We start from the raw sequence: 26,449 nt of genomic DNA, 5'->3' as shown, positions 1-26,449 counted from the left end.
AGAAATCACAAAATGTGTTATTTGAGTATATCTGGCAACATCACTCATATTTTAGGTCTTTCTTTTTTTTCCTGTTTTTCTTTAGTTTGGGGAGTGCTGCAGTTATGACATATTCTTGTAGGCCAACCTGGAAGCTGGCAACACTCTGGTTTTTACCTGAGTTTTCTGCCAGGTTCATTGCTTTGCTTTCTTTGAAGGAGGCCATTTCATAGAAAGCCTGGTTATCTCTTGAATGCTCGAAGTTGCTGAAATGGACACTCTTGCAGTAGATGACCAGGTCTGACAGCTCCTTAGCCAGCTTGATCTTTTTGGAACTCTACAACACAATCAGGAATACAGTTTGGTTACAGTTGGGCATAACTTTACACATGCAATGACGAAGACATGCCAAATAAGCAGAACAAATCTGTTGTCGGTCTCGTGATTTGAATGGGGTTTTTGTGGGATTGTCTGACAGTGTGCCGATTTGAACTCAACCTTATCTACCACAGCTTTGTGTATGCAAATAAACTCCGCGAACCTAAGTGTGCTTTGTGAAACATTTTGAAAACCTGTTTTCCAGTTTACACTTCAAAGAAAATGCAGTGGTCTGAAAATAAACATTTTATTAATTTGATTTTAAACCCTATTTTGTGCTGCACTAACAAATCAAATCTGCTTTTATGTCAATTTTACCCTTATAGTGTATGTGATGTTTGGTGAATGTTCATTTTGTAGTACTTGAGAGGCTGTTTTTGCTTTCACTGGTACATTAGATTACACTGAAGTTTCCCCTGTACTGATAATGTTTAATACAGGTTAAACTCATGTCAGCTGCTGTGTGGTTATTGTTCTTTGGATGACTGAACAGTTTTCACACACCTTTTCTTTTGGTTTCTGTTCACCCTCTTTGAGTTCAGCAGCCTCGTCTTCCTCCGACACACTGTCCACGTCCTCTGTGGCGTTGTTGTTGAATGCCGCATCCAGTTTGTTCAAACGCTTGCCCTTGATCAGGAAACGTCCTTTCAGCTCCTACAAACATAAACAGATCAGATAAGATCTGATTATGCATTGAAATGTTATATACACTACTGTTCACAACTTTTTGTGAAGAATTTTTATGCATTTATACCACAAGGACACCTAAAACTGATCAAAAGTTACAGTAAAGACTTTCTCTTTCAAATAAATGCAGTTATTTTGAACTTTAAATTAATATAAGAATCCTGAAAAAAATGCATATGCATTTTGCATAAAAAAACAGGATAGGTATACGTTTTGTGAGAGAAATTCTAGATAGCTTTCACATATTGCTGATGGATCTGAAAGATGAAGCATCCCTATTGTTTCTCTGCTTGCTGTGTTTATGTGAGGATGGGAGTTCATGGCTGAGCCGCCCTCAGGCTGTAATACTAGAATCACCTTTGATTACCATCCTGCCAGCGTGTTATTCAGAGAAACTGGCAGAACTTTTCAATACGAGAGAAAGCTCAGGGCTAAAACTCGATTCAAATAAGTCATCGTAAGGATCAGATTCAAAACTGATCCAGCTGCATGGATTCCAATTTTGACCTTTCTCAGAAGCCCCTCCCACTTCACAACCAAAACAAGCACTTTGAATCCTGCCAGTCTGAACATGTACAGTCTTGTCATTTGCAGCTCAAAAGCTTATCAAGTGTTTTGGTGAATCATCAGGAAGTGTTAAAAAAAAAAGAAAAAAGTTTTCCCATGTAATCGTAGCTCTACTGATAATCACTTCCTCCGTCTTCAGCTATCTGAATTCATGGATACAGAAGTAAACAGGAAGATTGCAGGGATGACGAGGAAGTCATCCGTGGAAAGTGGGGTGTGGTGAAAAGAAAGTTATGTAGCTGGTTTAGTTTTAGAAAACAGTATCTATTATCCACCAGGTGGCGATATGTGGCGAACAGCACAAGAACTGAAAAAAAGCAACAAATTTCACTCAAAACATTTATTTGCAAAGAAATCACAAATAATAAGGAAGAAAGAAAAACCTTTATAGTGCAGTTTGTGCAGAAACTTCCAAGTGTGTTATTTTTAGGGATCTTACCTCGGGTCCTGGAAAAGTGCTGGGCATTTGATGTCCCAGGGGTTGAGTGAGCAAAGCACTGCCCAGGATGGAGGTTAAATAATTGGCCATGATCTTCTGCTGCTCTGTGGAGCAATGGTTCTCCAAAGAAAGGATCACTGGATACTGTGAGGTCTAGTGTAGCAAAAAGTGTAGTTTAGTGTAGTTTTCATAATCCACAAAAAGCTGCTTTTATCAGTCATCACAACCTCCAATTGACCTTATGATAGATACATGACTGACGGCCCAAAAATAGCCAATTAAATTGTCTGTTGTACAATTGTGTCGGACACATACATACCTCCTTTTTATTTGGAGAACTAGTCACTAAGAGTTTCGTTCTTTTCGTTTCTCAAATCAGCCAGTAAAGCAGACTCCTAATTATTTATGATAATGGCCTTCATTCATTGTTTTGTGATATTTTCTCAATTAAATAATGTGTTATTGTCTTGATTAACTAATGTGTAACACAAACGTGTGTTATACAAGATACATGAATACTGAATGGATTCTGGAGTGAAACAACAGTAATAAATAATATGACATGCAGCTAAAGCTAACTTTATTTTCAGAACAACACACAAAAACATTATTTACTTCTTTCTGCATATGCAATGCATTCGTTACCCATTTGTCCTGTGTGTAAATGTTAATGTTTATGACATGCTGGCTGTTTGACTTCTTAACACTTTGGGAGAAATCTTATTGTACCGTTTTCTGCTACTATTTTCTACATAAAAACCTTATACAAAAGCTTGTACATTCTAATTTTGAACATTTGAAGTAATTTGCTCCAAAAAACTTTGGGTAGCATACATAAGTGAGCAGACTCACAACTAGGGCTGTCACTTTTGTGAAAAAATCATTTTCTATTTTTAAGACATAAGTGTCCATTGAATCGATTGTAAAATCGATTTTCCATGTCTAAAAAAAGACTGTTTCCTTTTTCAACGTCAAATAACGGACGAACGTAAAGAGAGCGCTGGAAATGCACAAGTCAGCAGTATTTCTTATTTATTGGCATGAAGTTTCTGGCAGAATAACAAAAAGCAACAGGAGTGCAACATTCTCGAAAAAATATATATGCAGATTGGACGGCTGCCATAACAAAAGAAAAACATCACTGCAGGCTTTAACCCGGCTGCATTTATGATTTAGGCATTTCAAAAATCTCCAAGATTATTTTAAATAATAATTCAATCCATTTCAAACAACTGTTCAAAAAGAAGATGCGCTCCGACCACACTGATGTCCCAGGGACATTGTCCCAGGGGGTATTACTGCCAATTTTCCACCACAAAAGCCGGTCGCTGTCAGCTTGCAATGTTCCTTTTCATAACTCAGAATGTCCTGTAACTAGATGCACGAATGAGGCGAATTCGCATCTACCGCGCCTGCGAGACATCCAGACGCGCGTAAATTCGCCCTTACATTGACTTATCATCAGGCGTTTGGTGTGAACGCAGCATAATAGAACTTTCTAGTTTCGCAACGCATACTGCACTTTCGGAATTCTTTATTTTCTTTTTCTGCTTGGTTTTGAGTTTTGTTACATCCATATTTTTTAATTGTTTAATTATTTTAAAATTAATAGTGTACATATTTGGTTAAAATCGATTCACTATTTTCATTTTCGAAACTTCTTTTGGTTGGTCCGATCGATTGCGCAATCGATTTTTGAACTAAAAGTGACTGCCCTACTCACAACATCCTTTTGTTGATGGACATAGATTAAAAGTTCACACATTGAAAGCGGTGGGCATTATTATTTAACCACCTTTTTTCACTCACTTTGAAAGCATATTCTTTGATGGCCTTGATGACATCTTTGAAGAGCACTTTGGATGTGAGTGTATGGCCGTGGTAAATGACCGGCTCTCCGTTTGTACCATCCCAGCAATCCAGCTCCACACAGCGACAGCTCTTCATCAGAGCTCTAAAAGACAACAACTATTGGTTACACTTTTGATAGTCAACTTTAGACATTTACATACTAACTAACTAGAAGTAATTTTGTAACTACATGTCAACTACATATCAACTAAATCTCATTTATTGCAACTACATGTCTACTAATTCTCAGATTAGACTTATGGTAGGTTTAGGTTTAGTTGAATAAGTTAACAAAGAAAGAGAAGATATTAAGAAGACATTCTACTTATACTCTACTAACTGCAAGTTGACATGTAGTTGCAAAGTTACTTACTGTTAGTAGAATGTCTAAAGTGGACTAGCGAAATAAAGTGTTACCCAACTATTTTCTCACACTGCTTATGGATGAATGCTTAATGTGTTAATGCATAGCTGTTGAGACTTGTGAAAGCAGACATGTTCATACTTGATATAAGCTTCTGTGCTGCTAGGCCCCTTCAGCTGGTCCTCCATCAGATAGGTGTTGTGGGAAGAGGAAATGAAGTAATGATTGAGCGGCTGATGCATGTCTTGGTATATAGGTTTGTGGGCGGGGTTAAAGATGGAGCCTTCTTCATGGTTCAGGTAAATCAGGAAACCATCTTTGCTCATGTACATGTTCTGTTTGGCTGGGTAAATGTAAAAACACTTAATACAATTAAATGTATTGTAAAAAATATGTTACTTATATTTTGTTACATGATGCACCTGCTATTTTGATTGAGTAATTCACTATTGTGTATTTATATTTTGTTATATAATGTTTATCTTCTAATATCCAAATTATATCCAAAATGTTTTTTTTACTGCATTATAAAATGTAGTTTATTCCTGTGATCAAAGCTGAATTGTCAGATTTCATTACGCCAGTCTTCAGTGTCACATGATCCTTCAGAAATGTTATTCTATTCATTTTTAAAACATTTATTTTTATTAGCGCTGTTAAACGATTAATCACGATTAATCATGTCCAAAGCAGTGGACTTTATTAGTTAAATACCATTTTTAACTCACTTTGAAAGTATATTCTTTGATGGCCTTGATGACGTCTTTGATGAGCATTTTGGATGTGAGCGTAACTATTTATAGTTTGCTATACAATGTTTATCTTCTATTATCCAAATTATATTATATATTAATAACATTTTTTAATTTAATTTAAAAAATGTTTTTAATACATTTTAAAATGTAGTTTATTCCTGTAACTCAAAGCTGAATTTTCAGATTTCATTACGCCAGACTTCAGTGTCACATGATCCTTCAGAAATTCTATTCTATGATGATTTGCAACAACAAAAAAACATTTATTTTTATTAGCGCTGTTAAACGATTAATCGCGATTAATCACTTCCAAAATAAAAGATTTGTTTACATACTATGTGTGCGTACTGTTTTTATTTATTATCTATATATAAAAACACACACACATAAAGTTTATAGCTTGAAAATATTTACATATATAAAATACATTTAATATATAAACATATTTTAGTATATTTTTCTTAAATGTATACATGCATGTGTTTGTATTTATATATACATAATGTTTGAGTGTGTACAGTGTATATTTATTAAGTAAACTTTTATTTTGGATACGATTAATTGCGAATAATCGGTTTCCAGCACTAATTTTTATTAATATTTCAAAATAGCTGTTCTGCTTAATATTTTTGCGAAAAATAGAAAGTAAAAAAAAAAAAACTTTTGATCAGTCGAATGTACCCTATTAATGCAGCTATTAATATCTTTAAAGGTAACAGTCAACTGATGTATTGCTTTGGTAAATTAAAGTGTGCTTACCTGTCTCATCCACCTCATATTTCTCAATGAGCTTCTTTGCATACTCCAAAGACACAGACTCCCTCTGCTCATTTTGGAGAAAGTTCAACAGGTCGCCGGAGCTCATCTGTCCATTAGTATTAGCGTACTTCCCATAGATCACATCAATTTCCTCCCGGTAAGTCAGTAAATCGTAGAAGTATTTAATCTCAGATCCCTCCAGAGTGCCTGAGTTTGATGTGTCACATTTCTGCAATATTAAATAGCAAAAAATGCATCAATAAATCAATAAATAAACCAGTTCTGTGGGACAGTTAATAGGATTTTTTACATTTACATTTACATTTACATTTACATTTAATCATTTAGCAGACGCTTTTATCCAAAGCGACTTACAAATGAGAACAATAGAAGCAGTCAGGTCAACAAGAGAACAACAACAGAATACAAGTGCCATGACAAGTCTCAGTTAGTCTAGTATAGAACGCATAGCCATGTGTATATAATGTTTTTTTTTTTTTTTTTTTTTATTAAATGAAAAAGACAAGAAAAGGAAAAGTACTGGTGTTAGTAGGTTAAGTGCAGGCGAAAAAGATGAGTCTTTAGATGTTTCTTGAAAATGAGTTAAGACTCAGCTGTACGAATTGAGATTTTTAGGAGACTTAAATGAGCCAGTGAGCTCAAAAGCAATTTAAACAAATTGTTAAGTTGGCTTGAAAAAGCCAACTTACTGATCTACTATTTAATCTTATTATTATTATTATTATTATTATTCTTCTGAGCCAAATTTTAAACACTATCTCCTCCTAGAGCTTTCAAGCTAGAACCACCAAACTCGGGTCAGACCTTCAGACTGGTCTGACTCGGGTTGCTATATCTTTTCTAACTGATTCGGCTTATGGTTTTCGTAAACCAGACTACCAAAACCACCTTAAATCCCATAGACTTTCATTACGGGGGTACAAACTTTTGAAAAATAAGGCTTATAATATATTTAAGCTGTCTACTACCAGGGCAAACCTTAAAAACTCTCTACTGAGAATACAGCTAAAACCAGCCTAAGCTGATCAGTTGTTTTGGCTAGTCTCCCAAACTGGTTTTTAAGTGGTTTTGACCACTCTCACGCTGGTCTTAGCTGGGTTTTAGCTGGTTTTTACTGAATCCACTGTTTTTAGCTGGTTTTTGCCAGATTCGCATAGAAACATGCTAACAACATGCTAGTTACTCACTAATCAGACTAGAAACATACTTCTAACAAGTTTTAAAGTGGTTTTGGCCACTGTCACGCTGGCCTTAGCTGGTCTTAGCTGGTTTTAGGTGGTTTTCTTTACTGAATCAACTGGTTTTAGCTAGATTATCATATAAACATGTTAATACCATGTTAGTAACTTGCTAATCAGACTAGAAACATACTTCTAACATGGTTTAAAGTGGTTTTGGCCACTGTCAAGCTGGCTTTAGCTGGTCTTAGCTGGTTTAAGGTGGTTTTCTTTAATGAATCAACTGGTTTTAGCTAGATTATCATAAAAACATATTAACAACATGTTAGTAATTTGCTAATCAGTCTAGAAACATACTTCTAACATGGTTTAAAGTGGTTTTGGCCACTGTCAAGCTGGCTTTAGCTGGTCTTAGCTGGTTTTAGGTGGTTTTCTTTACTGAATCAACTGGTTTTAGCTAGATTATCATAGAAACATGTTAACAACATGTTAGTAACTTGATAATCAGACTAGAAACATACTTCTAACATGGTTTAAAGTGGTTTTGGCCACTGTCAAGCTGGCTTTAGCTGGTCTTAGCTGGTTTTAGGTGGTTTTCTTTACTGAATCAACTGGTTTTAACTAGATTATCATAGAAACATGTTAATAACATGCAAGTAACTTGCTAATCAGACTAGAAACATACTTCTAACATGGTTTAAAGTGGTTTTGGCCACTGTCAAGCTGGTCTTAGCTGGTTTCTAACTGAATCAACTGGTTTTAGCTCGATTATCATAGAAACATGTTAACAACATGTTAGTAACTTGATAATCATGTCAAAAACATGCTTTTAACATGGTTTTAAAGTAGTTTTGGCCACTGTCACGCTGGTCTTAGCTGGTTTCTAACTGAATCAACTGGTTTTACCTGGATTAGCATAGAAACATGTTAGTCACTTGCTAGCCATGCTAGCCACATGCTAGTCACATGTTAATCATGCTAGCAACATGCTAGTTGTATACTAATCATGCTACAAACATGCTAACGACATGCTAGTCACTTGCTAATCATGTTAATAAAATGCTAGCAACATGAAAATCATGCTAGAGACATGCTAGCCACATGCTAATCATGCTACTAAAATGTTAACAACATGCTAATCATGCTACAAACATGCTACAAACATGCTAATCATGCTAGCAAAATGTTAGCGACATGCTAGCAACATGCTACTCATGCTACAAACATGCTAACAACATGCTAGAGACATGCTAGCCACATGCTAATCATGCTAGAAACATGTTAGCAGCATGCTAATCATGCTACAAACATGCTAGCAACATGCTAATCATGCTAGCAAAATGTTAGCGACATGCTAGCAACATGCTAATCATGCTAGAAACATGCTAACAACATGCTAGCAACATGCTAATCATGCTAGAAAAATGCTAACAACATGCTAGAGACATGCTAGCCACATGCTAATCATGCTAGAAACATGTTAGCAACATGCTAATCATGCTAGCAACATACTAGCAACATGCTAATCATGCTAGCAAAATGTTAGCGACATGCTAGCAACATGCTAATCATGCTAGAAACATGCTAGTGACATGCTAGCCACATGCTAATCATGCTAGAAACATGCTAACAACATGCTAATCATGCTAGAAACATGCTAGCAACATGCTTATCATGCTACAAACATGCTAGCAACATGCTAATCATGCTAGCAAAATGTTAGCGACATGCTAGCAACATGCTAATCATGCTAGAAACATGCTAACAACATGCTAGAGACATGCTAGCCACATGCTAATCATGCTAGAAACATGCTAGCAACATGCTAATCATGCGAGCAAAATGTTAGTTACATGCTAACAACATGCTAATCATGCTACAAAAATGATAGCAACATGCTAGCAACATGCTAATCATGCTAGCAAAATGTTAGTTACATGCTAACAACATGCTAATCATGCTACAAAAATGCTAGCAACATGCTAGCAACATGCTAATCATACTAGTAACATGTTAGCAAAATGCTAATAATGCTACAAACATGCTAGCAACATGCTAGCAACATGCTAATCATGCTACAAACATATTAGTAACATGCTAATCATGCTAACAAAATGCTACCGAAATGTTAACAACGTGTTAATCATTCTACAAACATGCTAGTGGAATGCTAGCAACATGCTAATCATGCTAGAAACATGCTAGTCACATGCTAGAAACATGCTAGCAAAATGCTAATCATGCTAAAATCATGCTCTCAACATGCTAGAAACATGTTAAAAACTTTGCTAATCATGCTAACGACATGGTAGTCACTTGCTTATAATGCTAGTAATATGTTAATCACTTTCTTTTTTAAACTTCTTAACTTTTCAAACTTTTACATTTTTAAAACTTTTTAAGCTTTTCAAACTTTCTACATTTTTCTAACTTTCTGGCCAGGCTTTTTCAAGCCAACTTAAAGTTTGAAAACAAACTTTACTATCTAGTTTTTTTTATATGATATTGTGTAGATTCTTGAACTTGTAGACTCGTACATAAAAATTGCTATAAGCTTCTCACACAAGTTAAAATGCAAACAATATATTTATGATTTGTCTCTCACCTTGAAAAGCATCTCAGCGTAACTGTCGTCCACCTCGATATTGATCTGACGTAGGAAATGCTTCAGCTCCTTCAAGGACATTTTGTTGTCTGCATTCTTGTCTGCCTTGCGCATGCAGCTATAGAACCAGCTTTTTGTCTGATGTAAGGACTGAATATTACAGTTTTCTAGCTAGATCTTTTCTACTTATAAAAAAGGTTTATATATATGCTTATTACACATATTACACATAGTACTTTTAGCGCAAAAATGTATATATTTGAGGTAACAGTTACACATATTACATATAATAATAACAGTAAATTACGTATAAAATTATTTATAAACATCCTTTAACTGAAACCTAACCCAAACCTTAACCTTATACTATATGAAATAAATGTCACTTTGAGATGATGTGTGACCTAAATATGTTAAATCGATGTTAATTGCAACATAATATTGTTTCTCAATGTTACTCAGAAAACAGGATACAGGTTTAACTCATTCGAAATACTTCTGCTTAAACACTGTCAGACATTCAAAAGAAATCTAATGTATCTCTTGCTTGCACTTGGCTAATGTGTATAGACCACCAGGGCCATATATAGAATTTCTAAAAGAATTTGCAGATTTCCTCTCAGACCTCCTGGTTACAGTTGATAAAGCGTTAGTCATGGGAGATTTTAATATTCACTTTGATAATACAAATGATGCATTAGGACTTGAGTTTACCGACCTAATAAACTCTTTTGGAGTCAAACAAAATGTCACCGGGCCCACTCATCGTTTTAATTTAAGATTTAATTATATTGCATGGAATCGATCTTACTGCTATAGATATCGTACCTCAAAGTGATGATGTTACAGACCATTTCCTTGTTCCAGCCACCAAAGACAGATTCGCAAATAACCTGCCTGATTTATCTCAACTGCTATTTGTACCTAAAAATACACATGAACTAGATGAAATGACTGGCAACATGGGCACTATTTTCTCTAATACATTAGAAGCTGTTGCCCCCATCAAATTGAAAAAGGTTAGAGAAAAACGTACTGTGCCATGGTGTAACAGTAATACTCACTCTATCAAGAAAGAAACTTGTGGTCTTGAACGCAAATGGAGAAAAACTAACTTGGAAGTTTTTAGAATTTCGTGGAAAAACAGTATGTCCAGCTATAGACAGGCTCTGAAAACTGCCAGGGCAGAGCATATCCACAAACTCATAGAAAATAACCAAAACAATCCAAGGTTTTTATTTTGCACAGTGGCTTAACAAATTACTAGATTCAAATATTCCACCAACGTTTAATAGTAATGACTTTATGAATTTCTTCACTGATAAAATAGATAAGATCAGAAATACAATAGCGAATGTAGATTCTACAGCGTCTAACACTTCAGTTTCATCCATCGCACCCAAAGATAAACTGCAGTGCTTTACAAATATAGGACAGGAAGAGCTAAATAAACTTATCACAAACTACAGCTAGTCCAAAATGCAGCAGCAAGAGTCCTTACTAGAAACAGGAAGTATGACCATATTAGCCCGGTCCTGTCAACACTGCACTGGCTCCCTATCAAACATCGTATAGATTTTAAAATATTGCTTATTACTTATAAAGCCCTGAATGGTTTAGCACCTTAGTATTTGAATGAGCTCCTTTTACATTATGATCCTCTATGTCTGCTACGTTCTCAAAAATCAGGCAATTTGATAATACCTAGAATATCAAAATCAACAGATCCCCTGTAAAGACCTTGTCTCAGAGGACCACCAGGACAAGACCACAGGAAACAGATGATTCCTCTGCACAATCTGACTCTGCTGCAGCCTGGAATTGAACTACTGGTTTCGTCTGGTCAGAGGAGAACTGGCCCCCAACTGAGCCTGGTTTCTCCCAAGGTTTTTTTTCTCCATTCTGTCACCGATGGAGTTTCGGTTCCTTGCCGCTGTCGCCTCTGGCTTGATTAGTTGGGGTCACTTCATCTACAGCTATATGGTTGACTTGATTGCAAATAAATGCACAGACACTATCTAACTGAACAGAGATGACATCACTGAATTCAATGATGAACTGCCTTATAAACTATCATTTAGCATTATTGACACACTGTTTTCCTAATGAATGTTGTTCAGTTGCTTTGACGCAATGTATTTTGTTTAAAGCGCTATATAAATAAAGGTGACTTGACTTTACACTTTATCTAAACCAACAACATGTATATTAGATCCTGTACCCACTTAATTACTGGAAGAGTTGTTACCTGTAGCCGAAGAACCGCTTCTCAATATTATTAACTCGTCGTTATCTTTAGGTCACATCCCAAAACAATTTAAGCTGGCGGTTATTAAGCCTCTTATTAAGAAACCAAAACTAGATCCTAGTGAACTGGCAAATTATAGGCCTATTTCAAATCTTCCATTTATGTCTAAAATTTAAGAAAAAGTTGTAGCTGCTCAATTGAGCTCCTTCCTGCAAAAAAATTATCCGTATGAAGAATTTCAGTCAGGTTTCAGGCCCCACCATTGCACAGGAGCTGCACTTGTAAAAAATTACAAATTACTTGCTTCTTGCGTCAGATCAAGGCTGCATCTCATTGCTAGTTTTAGTTGATCTTAGTGCTGCGTTCGACACCATAGATCATGACATACTCATAGATCGATTACAAAACTATACAGGTATTCAAGGGAAGGCTCTAAGATGGTTTAGATCCTTAGCTGTCCAATCGCTACCATTTTGTTTATTTAAATGGGAAGTCATCTCATTTATCACTAGTAAAATAAGGAGTGCCACAAGGATCCGTCCTAGGTCCCCTTCTATTTTCAATATACATGTTGCCCCTTGGTAATATTATTAGAAAATACGGGATTAGTTTCCACTGTTATACTGATGATACTCAGCTATATATCTCAATGAGACCAGATGAAACTTCTAAATTATCTAAGCTAACAGAGTGTGTTAAAAATGTAAAAGATTGGATGACCAATAATTTTCTCTTATTAAATTCGGATAAGACAGAGATATTAATTATTGGACCAAAAAACAGTACACAGAATCTTGTAGATTACAATTTGCAACTAAACGGAATGACTGCATCATATAATAATTGCCGTTAATAAATTTAAATTAAATTAATGCATTTAACAGACGCTTTTATCCAAAACGACTTACAGTGCATTCAGGCTATACATTTGTACATATCATGTGTTCCCAGAGAATCGAACCCCCGACCTTGCGCTTGATCGCATCGTCTGGCTCACTATGTCTTGTATTAATTTTTTCAGAAAAATTCTGTCATACGCGCACAAACTGATAGTCACTACTTATAAGCTACAACTAAATATTGTAGAAATGTAATTTTCTGTAAAGTTGCTTTGTAACGATTTGTATTGTAAAAAGCGCTATACAAATAAACTTGAATTGAACTGAATTGAACAGTGCTGAGAAACTGGAATGGATGTTCAAGGATACTGTTCACTGTTCTGCTGTCGGTTGAGGCTGTGCATGCCAGTCATGATCTTCTCCAGACCGCTGACCCATCTCTTGGCCTCCTCTTTAGATGAGGCAATCAAGTCTAGATTCTTCCGTCGGCCTTTGAAGATGATGGAGAAGCAGCGGTCGTCCACTGAGGAGTCAGTGTACTTCTGCAGCCCTTCAGTCTGACGGCCATACCTCACCGAATCAACGTCCTCGAGACTGACTGGAAAAGAGCAGAGAGATTTGTTATTATTATTAATCCAACAGCATTTTGAACCTTTTGTGAATAAATCTGCCTTTCACAAGAAATCTGTTGACGGATTGATGAGAGAAACATCTAAATGGTGATTTACAACAAAACAACAGCCTGAAGTCAAAGAGACACATTATTTCTAGGCTTGTTTGATATGCAGGTCTGTACATGCAGTGCTGCATTATTTCAAGAGTATATTTTGACATTTAAAATCTTCCAAAGCACCAAAAGACACAGAAGTGCAAGAGGGTCCATCCATTTTTAAGAAGGGATCAGTATGTTATCTCTAAGAGGGTTCTAAGCAATCCACTAATGAATCTGAAATTTAAATTGAGCAAACAGGAAACAAAGTTGTAATTTCAACTGAAACTGAATTGAATAAAGCAGAATCCACGCTCACTTGTATGCTTCTTAGTGATTTTGGGATTTTTTTATTATGAAAGAAGAACAAATGGATTTATGGATATGATCTGTTTGTGCTTTATGAATTATAAAAAAATATAAAAATCAGTAAGAATTATATAAATGAGTGTGCATTCTGCTTTTTCATTTGAAGCCATTACGATTTTTACAGATTTTTACGCACCCAAAGTCTTGGTTGAGCGCAGCGATTTCACATTTTTTTTTATTGAAATTAGAATAGACTTAAATGGTATACAGTCAAATTGTACTGCTGTACAATTTGTAATTATTTAATTTTTTTATTGAATTACCCATACAAACAATGTCTTTTCAGGTATTAATTCTTCATTAATATCATTCCTCTTTATATATATATATATATATATATATATATATATATATATATATATATATATATATATATATATATAAATTCTCCTTGTATTTAATTTATAAACTTTTCATTCATTTTCATTATATTTCATCAATTTAATTAATTTTATAGATTCTTGATGGCGAGACACTTATTTCCACTTCAAATATATTGAGTTAATTTTGATTTCATAACATGTCATGGCACAGTTCTGCAACTGTGTTCAATTAATTTTAATTCAGTAAATTCCTGTCGATTCAACTTGAACATTAACATGCGAGATACTTGAATAATCTTGATTCCTCAATCAAAGAACCTTGGCACAGCACTGCTGTATGAAATATTGAATTTAACGCAGGCATCATGTCACACAGTGATAAGAAGCTGATAACCTCAGAGGTGTCACCCTACTTGACGATTATTGAACGTGTTTGGCAAACACAGCTGTACATTACAATCAGTCTCCTCATGTGCCCTCTGGCCTTTAATCCCAATGTTAAACAAACACAACATTAAATAGGACCAAATGAGCTCTGTTCCTCTCAGATCATATGTATTGTGCTATAATAATAAATGAGAAATCTATTGTATAGTTCAGATGTGTACACACAGGGCTATCTGGAAACGTGTTAGCAGAACTGGGTCAGCTTTAGAGCTTTAATTGACCGTTCTGTGCACAAACAGATCGATAAACTCTTCTAACTGGAAGTAAGACACAAGTGAGATTTTTTAAATGAATTCATGATCCTAAATAAACCCATTAGACAACAGATGGCTTTCTGTGAAGAATGAGATCAGGGTTGGGTTTTGTGCACTCATAACATAAGAGAAGCCACTAGCCATTAATATGGCACATTTCAAGACACGTGACAAAACAGCAAAGGCACAATTATTTATTATTATATATATTTTTTAAAGATCTATTAGATATTAAAGATAGGCTGCTCTGTATTATAAAACTAGTCTAACATGAAAAGTAGCCTATTTGAGGTCTTGACCTTCTCGACTGCACTTCTAAATTCATAATTTTGATATGAAATTATATAGAATTCATTTTTAATACTTAACTAATTTATACATTTTTGTTATTTCTATTAATGAATTTGTAGTTTATTTGAATTTTCAATGTAAATTTATAGGTTTTATCAATGTATTTCAAATATGCCTTGAAAATGACAAAAAGACAATTATGAAATTTAGAGAAAATTACCAAATCAAACAAACAAAGGTATAAAACTGTATCTAGTTCATGTAATATGTAATTTAACCTTTTGACATAGACATACTGTATAAAAATTTCCGAGGGCTTTCTTTCACCGACCATTTGATGAAAAAGAAGAGCTTATTTGTACAGTATTTCTGGAATATGTCGAAAAAGCACAGCTGGAGATAATTAGCTGTTTTAGACGTGGCACGCGCTCACAAAGACAAATATGGGGACCGTAGGAGAACTATTTGGATAACACCCAATCTCAAGTGAACTGGTGAAAGAAAGCAGTGTCGAAAGCAAGTCTAGCATCCTTCAGATTCCACTCAAACAAGCTGACAGAAAGGAAACATTGTGCTTGGCCAAATTCTGACCTCTGCTTTCTGATTTTGTCAGATAATTATTGTTGCATTTCATGTATTATATAAAACACAGTGTCTGAAATACTTCTTCATTATGAAAACATAATTATGACATAATTGCACCAACATCTTTTTTGAGGTGAAGTGGTTTGATCTTTTTTTTTTATTTGATGATGGTGCAGATTTAATGTAGTGATGATGATGCAAAGATTACACACTTCTCATTTCCAAAATATGTCCTGTCTGCTACTTTTTCTCAGATTCCCTGAGCCGCCCTATTCGAGCCTAATTGATGTCAAGGAGGAACTATTTTAGGCAGTAAAGTTTAATACTAAAAATAGCAATTCTGATGTGCCAACAAGAGCTTTTAAAAACATATCAGGGCTCTTACTAGTCTGATTTTGCCTCATATGACCTCTGTTGTATGTTACAGTGGTGGGATGTTGACCATGTGACCTCTCATTGTGTTCTGCTGGAGGCGGGAATAATAAACTCATGACAAACAGGGGCAAAATCTGTTCATTGTTGCACAGATAATAGCGTCAAACTATGTAACGGGGCATCACACAGGCCTGTGGTTGATGTTTCATTCAAACTGTCTTTGTCCAACAGTTTTTAAAAGACGAACATGGTCATTGTCCCATTTCTGGATAGTTTTACTGCATCAGCACTAGTGTTTGATAAAAACAATCTGTTACGTTTCCTCAGTTTGTTTCCCGCCCTTTCAAGTCCATTTAACTTGAGATAAACTTGGCGTCATCACTATAAGATAGTAAGAACCTCACTTCCTGTGCATAAAAACATGATCCCCTTGTCTTCTCGCATTTAAACGGTTAACTAGCCAATATTTTATAGATTCAGCTTTTACCGCCAATGGCGAGTCTCTAAGTCAATCTGTAACTTTTCAATACTTAGAGAAATCCTACTTGGCTTAATATATGTTTTGAGATACATTTTCAGCCATTTATGTCATTGTTTTGAGAACATAAAAAGAGGCCAGAATGCTTCGACTACATGTGCAATGCATCCAATCATTATTATTGGCCAATGGGAGTTAAAAGCCTGTCAAAACACCCAACTAATGGGTGAAAATATCATGTGAACAGACCCACGGGCTTCCCTGCTGATAACTGGTGTTTTCACTAGAAACCTTTGATTTTGTTTGGTCCTGGTTTACTTAATCACACACATGCAGGACAAAGAGGAGGCAGCCACAGTCTGGTAGACCGCAGATAAAGAGGTCTGGTCTGAGGCCTTTGGCCAGGAGGAACCAGGCCGGAAACTAAGAGGACCACATGTGGGAAAAAGATTTAATATCACCACAAAATTTTGCTCCCCTCCTCTCTGGTCATTTTGTCAGAGATGTTTCCTTTCCGCCCAACTCAAAGACTTTTGTGGCCTTGCAGGCAGAAAAAAAGGAAAGTGAAGGACAGGTCTAACTGTTTGTGACCCTGGCTGTGAAAACCAAGCTTTTTTTTTGTGATTTACTGTCTTCTACATAAAATCATGGTTTGCATTTTGTCCCATCATAAGGTGGAGAAATTTCTGAAAGCCATTTGATGTGAGGCTTGCTGATGTCAGCATGAGATCATTTACTGAAAGGAAATTATACAAGGTTAACCGTTTTCTATTTTAAATTAGTGGCAGCTTAGTTGTATTCACAAATGTACAGTGTTTTGCTTATTATACCGTGATCTATAGTTTCAAGTAAAATTTGATTCTTCATGATATGACCAAGTCCTGTTCTCCTTACCTCTTTCAAACAGGCACAGAATAAAGGGACAGCAGAGACACTTACAGCTGGAGTCACTCTTGAACTTCTTGTTGGTCTGTTGCCACACTGTCTTGCAGTCTTCATTCAGCCGAAAGCAGCGGGTCTTTCTCCATGACTTGGACTTCACCTTTAGTAGGTCTCCACCATTCAGCAAAAACTGCAGGTCTGGGTCTCCATCCAGACCTAAAGGACAAAACAAAAGTCAAGTTCAGGCGTCAGTGTGAATGGAGTTCACAAAGGTCATAAAATGTTCAAAGTCCACGGTCAAAGTATCTCGATTTATGAGAACTTTGGAAGTCTAAATATAGAACCAAAGTCAAAAATACCTGCACTGTAAAAAATTTCTTGTTGTTTTTACAAAAACTTTTTGGCAGCTGTGGTTGCCAGAATAATTTTGTAAAAATACAGAAAACTGTAAACACATTTACGTCAAAAACTGTTAATTTTACAATATAAAGCTGTAATTTACAAACAAGAAAATGTGAATATAAACCAGTAAATTCAACAACACACAAAATTAAATCTGTTTTGTACCTTGAAAATACTGACAACCACCATAATAATAAAGATGGTACTGTATAAGAGAAAGCCACATGAAGTATCAAAGCTCATCACAAGTAGCTTCACCACAAGCAGAAGTATATATTAACATATAGAAGGTGCACATTTATGGAAACACAAAACACCATCATGGTAACACACGTGATACTTAAATAATGCAAAAAACTTTCATTAAGCAACAGAAGATGTAACATAAAGCTCAAATGTACATAACTGATAACAAGAACTATTTAAAAACATGATTATTTAAACAAAATACTTTCAAACGTGGAGTGTCACGCAGGGAATTCTGGGAATATCAGTTTACAGTTTTAGACTGTAAATTATACATTGATTTGTTCTTTTTTTACTTCTAAAAGCTGTATAATTAACAGAATTTTACTGTAAATTTACATTAAATGCTTTGTTAGATCTTTTACAGTTTTTCCCTGTATATAGTACGGGAGCTTACTGTTAACCTATTATCAGTTTTTTTCCGTAGCGTTTTTACAAAATTTTACAGTTAAAATTACACTTATTTTTTACAGTGTGGGGTCAATGCTGATTCATGTAAAGGTCAGAACTATTACAAAAAATTACATGCATGGTTTCATTAATTCCAATTGCCTGACACACCTCTCTCCAGACAAAAGCAGAAATGGACTTGCTGAATTTACACTTTGACTTTGCTCAAGGTCAAAACCTGCTGGGTGAGCTTTAAGTATGGTAAAGGTTACTGTAAATGCACCAAGATTTTCTTTTATACTCTTTCATGCTGTATATCTATCTGCCCACAATATAGTCCAAATCATTGAGTTTTTACTTTCATGAAAATAAATGATATGTTTAACCATTCTAATTGTTGGTAAATTCCTAGAATTTTTCACTTTCAGTTACTTGTTTCTAGTTTTTAAGTTTGAACAATATAAACGGTATACAGTATATCCTTTTGGGTAACACTTTAGTATAGGGTCCAATTCATACTAATAACTAGTAGCTTATTAGCATGTCTATTATTAACATATTGACTGTTTATTAATGCTTATAAAGTATGTATAATGCATGACATCCATAATCATACCCAATACCCTAAACTTAACAACTACCTTATAAACTATTAATAAGCAGCAAATAAAGAGTTAATTGAGGCAAAGGTCAAAGTTAATGGTTAGTTAATAGTGAGAATTGGACCCTAAAATAAAGTGTGACCTAATTTTGCCTTATTTAATTCAGTTTATAAAGTAATGTATTGATTTTTGATACTTTATTAAAGTATCATAAATAGTACTCATAGTTAAAAAAAATAAAAGGGACACGTATTGACCACATTTATCCACCCACACAGCATTTATTCGATATTGCAATGATATTGTGGTTATCTTTTCTTGCTGGAACCACAATGCTGATTGAGTAAAGATTAGCAATAAAATCATTTGCATCACTCACAGCGATTCTTGTGTTAATACATTCTATGCTTCACATGTTTTTAGTTTAAAAGAAGAAGAACATTATATTTGTTTTTTGAGTTATGGCTTTAAAATAGTCTTTACTTATTTTGCATACACATACAAATATCCAAAGAAGATATACAAAGAATCCTGAAAAAATATATATAATTTGAAAATATGCAAATTAGCTTATATATGATTAATATACCCGGTACAATTTTCGAAATAGCCATATGATCCATGTTGCAATTTTTAGGGATCGATTTTCAATTGCTTGCAAGGATTATTGCATCTATAAAGCAAGACAGAGATTACCACAATATGTAAAAATGTGTATGTGCACGCGTGTTGTAGTAAGTTCATATCAATGTCTTTCCATAAAATGCTTTTACTTCCTTTTCAGGAGTGGCTAAATTTGGAATGATAAAATATTGCGAAATATTGTGAACGCCTGCAACATCCGGATGAGACACAAAGCCGTTGTCCCACAGTAATCATAGTGCTGATTTAAGAGTGATTAATGCACTTGGTTGAACTTTGTCATGATGGGCTTAATTTACACAACAGTTGAATCATGAATATCTCCATCTTCTGTGACCCATGGGTGTGAGCACAACCACAACATTGCAGGCATTTTTTCACGAGCTGTTACGACAGAGGCTGTTTATGAGGCTCTGGCTGCTCTCGGGCAGAAGGCGGAGAAATGGGGAAAAAGTTGAGCTGATTTTCAGAAAGGCCTTTGAAGTTAGGCTGAAAACATTTTCTGTGCTGGAATGGTTGCTTGTGTTTACTCAGAAAACTCTGTGTGTAAGGTTTTATTTTGATGACTGATACTAGTGTTATAGCATTTTTGAAAAGGGTGAGGTATTTAACATTTAGGAAAATGTGCCTCTTTATCTCATTCAAATCATACTCCAGAGGTTTTTAGAAGGCAAATGTAGATGCCGCCAAGTTCAAATACTCTTCTGACTTCTAATTGCTGTGGTCTTTAAAGAAATTATGGAAACAGGACCAGGTATGATTTGCGAAGAGGATTTCAGCTGTGCCATTGCTGGAATAAAAGCCAGAGAGGGAGATCACTAATACCAGGATGAAGCTGTTCGAAAGCATTCCCACTCACTTCAGTAGCAATTTAAAGGCAGCAAACAGGGTAAATAAAATGTAATTACATTTTTTAAAGGCTGCCCAAAACAAACCTGGGCATTAGTAAATTACTGAGTATACTGAAGTGAAATATTTAAAGGGATAGTTAACCCAAAAATGAAAACTTCTTCTTAAGCCCTTCGTTCATCTTCGGAACACAAATTAAGATTTTTTGATGATATCCGAGAGCTTTCTGACCCTGCATTGATATTAATGGAACTACAACATTCAAGGCCCAGAAAGGTAGTAAGGACATCATTAAAATAGTCCATGTGACAACAGCGGTTCAACCATAATGTTATGAAGCTACGAGAAAACGTTTTGTGTGAAAAAAACAAAACAACTAAAATAATGTTTTTTTCTACAGTTTCATCTCTGATGACACATGGACTATTTTAAACATGCCCTTACTACCCTTCCAGGCCTTGAACATGTCAGTTGTGTTGTTGTCTCCACAGGGTCAGAAAGCTCTTGGATTTCATCAAAAATCTCTTAATTTGTGTTCTGAAGATTACCAACGGTCTTAAGGTGATGATACAAGGCACAACCTTTTGACCTTTTGTAAAACACAAAGTTGACTTTCACCGACTGTACTATGCACAGATTAACGGTAAAATGTATCGGTACAATACGGAAGCAAATTCTGAATATTCTGGTTATACATGTATAATAATTTCTTCAATCTGATGAAAATCTGATAATTTCTTATTTTTTATTTTAAGAGTGCACTATTTCTTTTCAAAATCAGTATGCCTAGAAGTTTGTGAGTCATGTCAAAGACAGCTGACTAAAGTCTTATGCAACTCAGCATGTGTGTAACTAAAACAAATGCCAAAAGAGCCTTTTCTTGTCTGCTAACTTGAATTGAAACCTGAATAAAATTGCATTTGTCCATTGAACACAAAATGTTATTTGAATGGTGACCACAGCTGTACAGCAAGATTTTCAAAGCAAGCTAAAACAAACATTTTGATTTGATCCTCAGACATAAAGACTTGTAATATAGCCCACAAGTTGAACCATTAATATGAAGATTACATGTTTGTTTTTTTTGTCATTTTGAATCTTTACAGCTCCCGTCCACTGCCTCAAAATACTATCTTCTGAAAACATGTTTGCCATCATCATTTAGCCATTTTACCTAATTCATTTTCCAACATCTAGACATCTCTGCATAGTATTAAACACGTATACTGGACGCTTATGAATCTTACAGTGAACTCAACGTTTACATGGCATTATTAACAATGTTTAAGATCTGCACCACACGTTTCAATTTACTTTTGCAGCAACCTCAATTTAATTAAAATTTGCATGAAAGCACTTTGCTTTAATTATTAAAATGTATGTAAACATAGAAACTGAAGCATTCAAATACATTCAGTTCCAGGATCCTGCAATGAAGTGAGAAAATAAATGACTATCATAATGCTAATTCATGTGTGTGTTTTGATGCTACTGTCATACTCCTCAAGGCTTTTTCCATTAACTGGAATTTCCATCTAAGGAGCCCTGAGTGCCACTATTTTCTTCAGGTTTTTGATTTTTTGTGATTTTTCATCACTAGAATTAAAACTGTGATAAATCAACCGTCAGAACCATTCATTATTTCCTTGGAAAGGTTGTGAAATCCTACTCTCCTTTTTCAGTAAAAAAAAACAAAAACACAAGGAAGATAACAGATCTTCTCTGCTGTATTTGGCTGGAATGCCATTTAACATACAGCAAAACATCAAAAAGCTAAACAGGAAAAATCCCCTTGACTCATTCCTCATCCCAAATATTAAAAAAGTGTATCATACACGTTTATGAGATAAACTGTCATAGATGATTGTGACATGCAGATAAACATCCTTTTCATCATGGTAGCCTATTTTATAAATGTTCTCAATGTGTTAATCATTTTAATCTTAATATTTAGAGTGCAGCTTCTTAAAGCAAACAAAAAGTCTGATTTGATCCGACTTGTGCAAGAAGATGTAGCAGAGATTGGTTGACACATATACAGTAGGCTATTTATCTCCTAATCAACATGCACGTTCTAAACTTCATGCTATTTTAAATTATTTATGTAAATGTTATTTTATTACCATTGTTACAGTGAGAAAGAGCTTTTCTCTTACTTTTTACAGTTTAAATGAGACCCCATTTATTATGGTTTTACAGTAATAGTGACAAAACTGTAACTGCAGTTTTTCTGGAAACTCTACTTTCTGGGACTAAACAAGTCTCGTGCAGTTTCGCCCACGGGAGGCTTTTTAATGCACGAGCGCGCGACACAAAAGCAACACCCACCTATGCGTTTCCCATTCTCTTGTGCCACGATCTTGTAAACTAACTCCTGGGATTTCGTCCTTTCTCGAAGCTTACGCACACAAGACATGACCGACATTGGCTGATCGGTTTAGTTTGTCTAGAAAAATAACATGAGGCGAGAAAATCATGACGTTTGCAATTTTCTTTCTATGGGCGGGTTCTAAACCTGCAAAAATCATCCTGCTGTGTTTTTATGATTCACTTGCTCCATCTATCTCAGGGTTTCACATCTGTAAGTCTGGCATGTTAAGGCATGCACTGTGGTATTTAAATAGCCTATAGCTATAACGCTGTAATAACAACGTATTTTATTCTGTCAGTTGGTTTCGTTTTCGGCCTGCTTAAACACAAACCCACCTTTAACGTTACATTTTGCCTCATGACTACAAACGTGGCTTCTCCTTTGGGGATTTTCACTTATGGGAGAATCTTTGGTTTTGAACGAATCTTTTAAATGGAAGAATCGTTCTGGTTTGACTCCTAGCTATTTAGTTTGCTCAAGTTTCTCTCGTGTAAAGTGCAGATTTGCTGAGAAAAATGCGAACTAATAGCATTCCAGGCGGGTTGTGATGGATCATCCCCCTTCACTGAATGAGTCAAGACTCGTGGCGTTATTAAACGAGACAAACTGAACAAACTGGATATCTACATCTGCTGACCAACTGAAGTGGCGCAATGTCTTTCAATTCAGTTCAGCTTGTGAGTTAAACTCTTTAACAAAGAGAGAACGTTGATACACGTTTATCGGTTTTTAGCTAATTCTGTATTCTTATAGCTTTATTAAAGTCATAAACATAAAATCTATATGGAAAGCAGATGTGATTTGAACAAATAAGTAAGCGAAATCTAAAAGAGTCGTTTAGGGAACCGATTCAAATATACGAGTCACTTTGATGAATCACTAACTCAAATGTAATTTGTCATAGGGCGCCTTCTTCTGGTTGAATCCTCCCTCGCGTGACATTAGTTAACGTCATGCTGAATGTGTGTTGGTGTAAGTGAAGGGCCACAAAAATAATTATGTTTTATATAACCATACAATAACTAAGCTAAATTAACTCCAAGTGTATTTGTTTGTAAGCTGCAATTTGCATTGTGGACTCACGCCTCTGTTTTTAAAGCTGAGTAGCCTATTAAAGTTCTCAGATAAATGAAAAGTCCGCAAACTCCTGAAGTGATGGAAAATGTTCTATGAGGCATCATTTAATAGCAGTTCTGACAGTGCAGCAATAAACAAAATGTCATTAGGCTATTTCACTAAGTTACACGCCGCGTGACTGTGAATAGAACCTCGCGAAAGCTAAAAACAAGGTGATCTTACAAATTCGAGTTTCAGAGCAAATTGGTTTGTACAAAGTATGTGGTGTTGTAGCTAGCATTCAGTTGTTCACATTATGGTATTCATATAGCCATATGAATATGTTGACTCTTAAATCAAATGTATTCACTTCTCGCGCGAAATAATCATGACATCACTGCAAAACTTACCGAATTTGCCAGCATTTCCATTGGCTTCCATGATTCTTTCTGTTTTATTTAGCGTTTGCTTTCAGTTGTTGTATATTCCAGTTGGGAAAAGACTTTCGCGTCCCAAAGCCACTCACAGCCGCCCAGATACTGACTGGGATGAGTAAAACCCGTGTCTTAAACCATCCACTGACAGGGAAGTCCAATGCGCTGTTGTGTGTGGAACCCGCCTATGACTAGTGCACTATCGAGAATTCGCCAACACCCACAACAGCAACACTGGTCTTTCAAGTTTCTCTCAACGATGCCCTGAAAAGTTTTATTTGTGTGCACCCATTATGATACGACTAATGTGTAGCCTAATTCACAGACATGTCTGCTTTCTGGGTGATTTCCAGAAGGAGCTCTTAATTGTCCGTGGCTACAGATGGTTCTGATTCATTTCTTCAGAATTCCACTCTTGTCCTGTAATTCCACTCTTAAGAGTGTGCTGTTCAAAGACTGAAAATGAATAAAACCTAAGTGCTGGCTACAGCTAAACTCTTAATCTGACCCTCCACCTAGAAGTGTTTCATAAGCATTGTCTCATAGGAAATAAAAGCCAGTCTATGATTTACATTCAGTGTTTTCAGATTGAACAATGTTTCATTTCAATGCAAGTGATTCAATGTTATAACATTTATGGGGGTCTGTAAACTTCATGCTATACTTGTTTTGTTTGTATGTTCCACTTCTCGGTGGATTTTCTGAATATGGGAGTTTGGATGAAAGTATATATATTTGTTTAGTATTACAGTACATGATAAAAATTAGTGATATATTGACTGTGTTGCATCGTGACATGATGGGACAATCAATCTGTCTTCACAATAACTGAACAAGAATGATCTAATTTTGTCGTAGAGCAAAGTAGGGTGTGAAGCAAAGTTTGATGGATTTTGAACATCATCCTGTCTGGCAACTTTTAGCACACCCTTTAAAACTACCAAGCCATACCTGATCTTCAGGTATGTAGAGGTGTGCATGCTATTTTTGAATTGGGTAACATAACATCAATAATTTTTGGCCATATTGCATGTGTATAACAACACAGTAACTTATCACCACTTGGCTTTACCATTAGGTGTAACAAATACTGTATATATATAAATATATATATATGAAGAGTTTGGTTCCAAAACTGTAGTGATTGGGCTGAGGCAGAGTGAAAATCAATTAGCAGAAGGTTATTGAAGGTACTTACGGCAATCAGCAATGTTAGTACAGGCAATCTGTCGTCAAACACAGGGATAATCCAAAAGGCAAAGGTGAGTAAACAAGCAAGAGGTCAAAACACAAACATCAGTCCGATTAGGCAGTCAAGGCAGAATGGCAAATCCAGGAATCTGGATCATTACAGTCATTACAGTTTTGGAACCAAACTCGTCATATACAGGTGCTGGCCATATAATTAGAATATCATCAAAAAGTTGATTTCACTAATTCCATTAAAAAGTGAAACTTGTATATTATATTAATTCATTACAAACAGACTGATATACTTCAAATGTTTATTTATTTTAATTTTGATGATTATAACTGACAACTAAGGAAAATCCCAAATTCAATATCTCAGAAAATTACAATATTACTTAAGACCAATACAAAGAAAGGATTTTTAGAAATCTTGGCCAACTGAAAAGTATGAACATGAAAAGTATGGGCATGTGCAGCACTCAATATGGGGCACCTTTTGCCTGAATTAATGCAGCAATGTGGCTTGGCATTGAGTCGATCAATCTGTGAGAGCCCAGATTGCTCTGATAGTGGCCTTCAGCTTTTCTGCATTCTTGGGTCTGGCATATCCCATCTTCCTCTTCCCAATACCCCATAGATTTACTTAAGGTCAGGCGAGTTTGCTGGCCAATTAAGAACAGGAACTGTTTGCATGTGCCAAGTTCTGTTGGAAATTAAATCTGCATCTCCATAAAGTTGGTCAGCAGCAGGAAGCACGAAGTGCTCTAAAACTTCCTGGTATATGTCAGCGTTGACCTTGGACCTCAGAAAACACAGTGGACCAACACCAGCAGATGACATGGCACCCCAAACCATCAATAACTGTGGAAACTTTACACTGGAC

The 26,449-nt window shown here is 35.5% G+C and overlaps 1 protein-coding gene across 2 annotated transcripts in view; it reads right to left on the bottom strand.

Annotated features, from left to right (window-relative positions):
- LOC113041878 (1-phosphatidylinositol 4,5-bisphosphate phosphodiesterase delta-1-like) overlaps positions 1-24,536 on the bottom strand; it is a 28,851-nt gene extending 4,315 nt beyond the window's left edge. The window contains exons 1-10 of one of the 2 annotated variants that reach the window (XM_026200448.1): positions 24,352-24,536; positions 17,441-17,599; positions 13,040-13,268; positions 9,584-9,713; positions 5,780-6,008; positions 4,407-4,608; positions 3,860-4,004; positions 2,051-2,203; positions 862-1,011; positions 157-316 (exon numbers count right to left, since the gene is read on the bottom strand). In XM_026200448.1, coding sequence (XP_026056233.1) covers positions 157-316; positions 862-1,011; positions 2,051-2,203; positions 3,860-4,004; positions 4,407-4,608; positions 5,780-6,008; positions 9,584-9,713; positions 13,040-13,268; positions 17,441-17,599; positions 24,352-24,382 — 1,588 coding nt within the window. In that variant the 5' untranslated portion in view covers positions 24,383-24,536. Of the gene's footprint in view, positions 1-156; positions 317-861; positions 1,012-2,050; positions 2,204-3,859; positions 4,005-4,406; positions 4,609-5,779; positions 6,009-9,583; positions 9,714-13,039; positions 13,269-17,440; positions 17,600-22,842; positions 22,975-24,351 lie in introns of those variants that run through there. The other variant, XM_026200447.1, reaches the window with a different exon arrangement.
- Between the last annotated feature and the right edge of the window lie 1,913 nt (positions 24,537-26,449).

The sequence above is a fragment of the Carassius auratus genome, chromosome 24 (genome assembly GCF_003368295.1).
Source record: "Carassius auratus strain Wakin chromosome 24, ASM336829v1, whole genome shotgun sequence".
NCBI classification, from domain to species: domain Eukaryota; kingdom Metazoa; phylum Chordata; class Actinopteri; order Cypriniformes; family Cyprinidae; genus Carassius; species Carassius auratus.
This window is presented reverse-complemented; position numbering and strand designations above follow the sequence as displayed.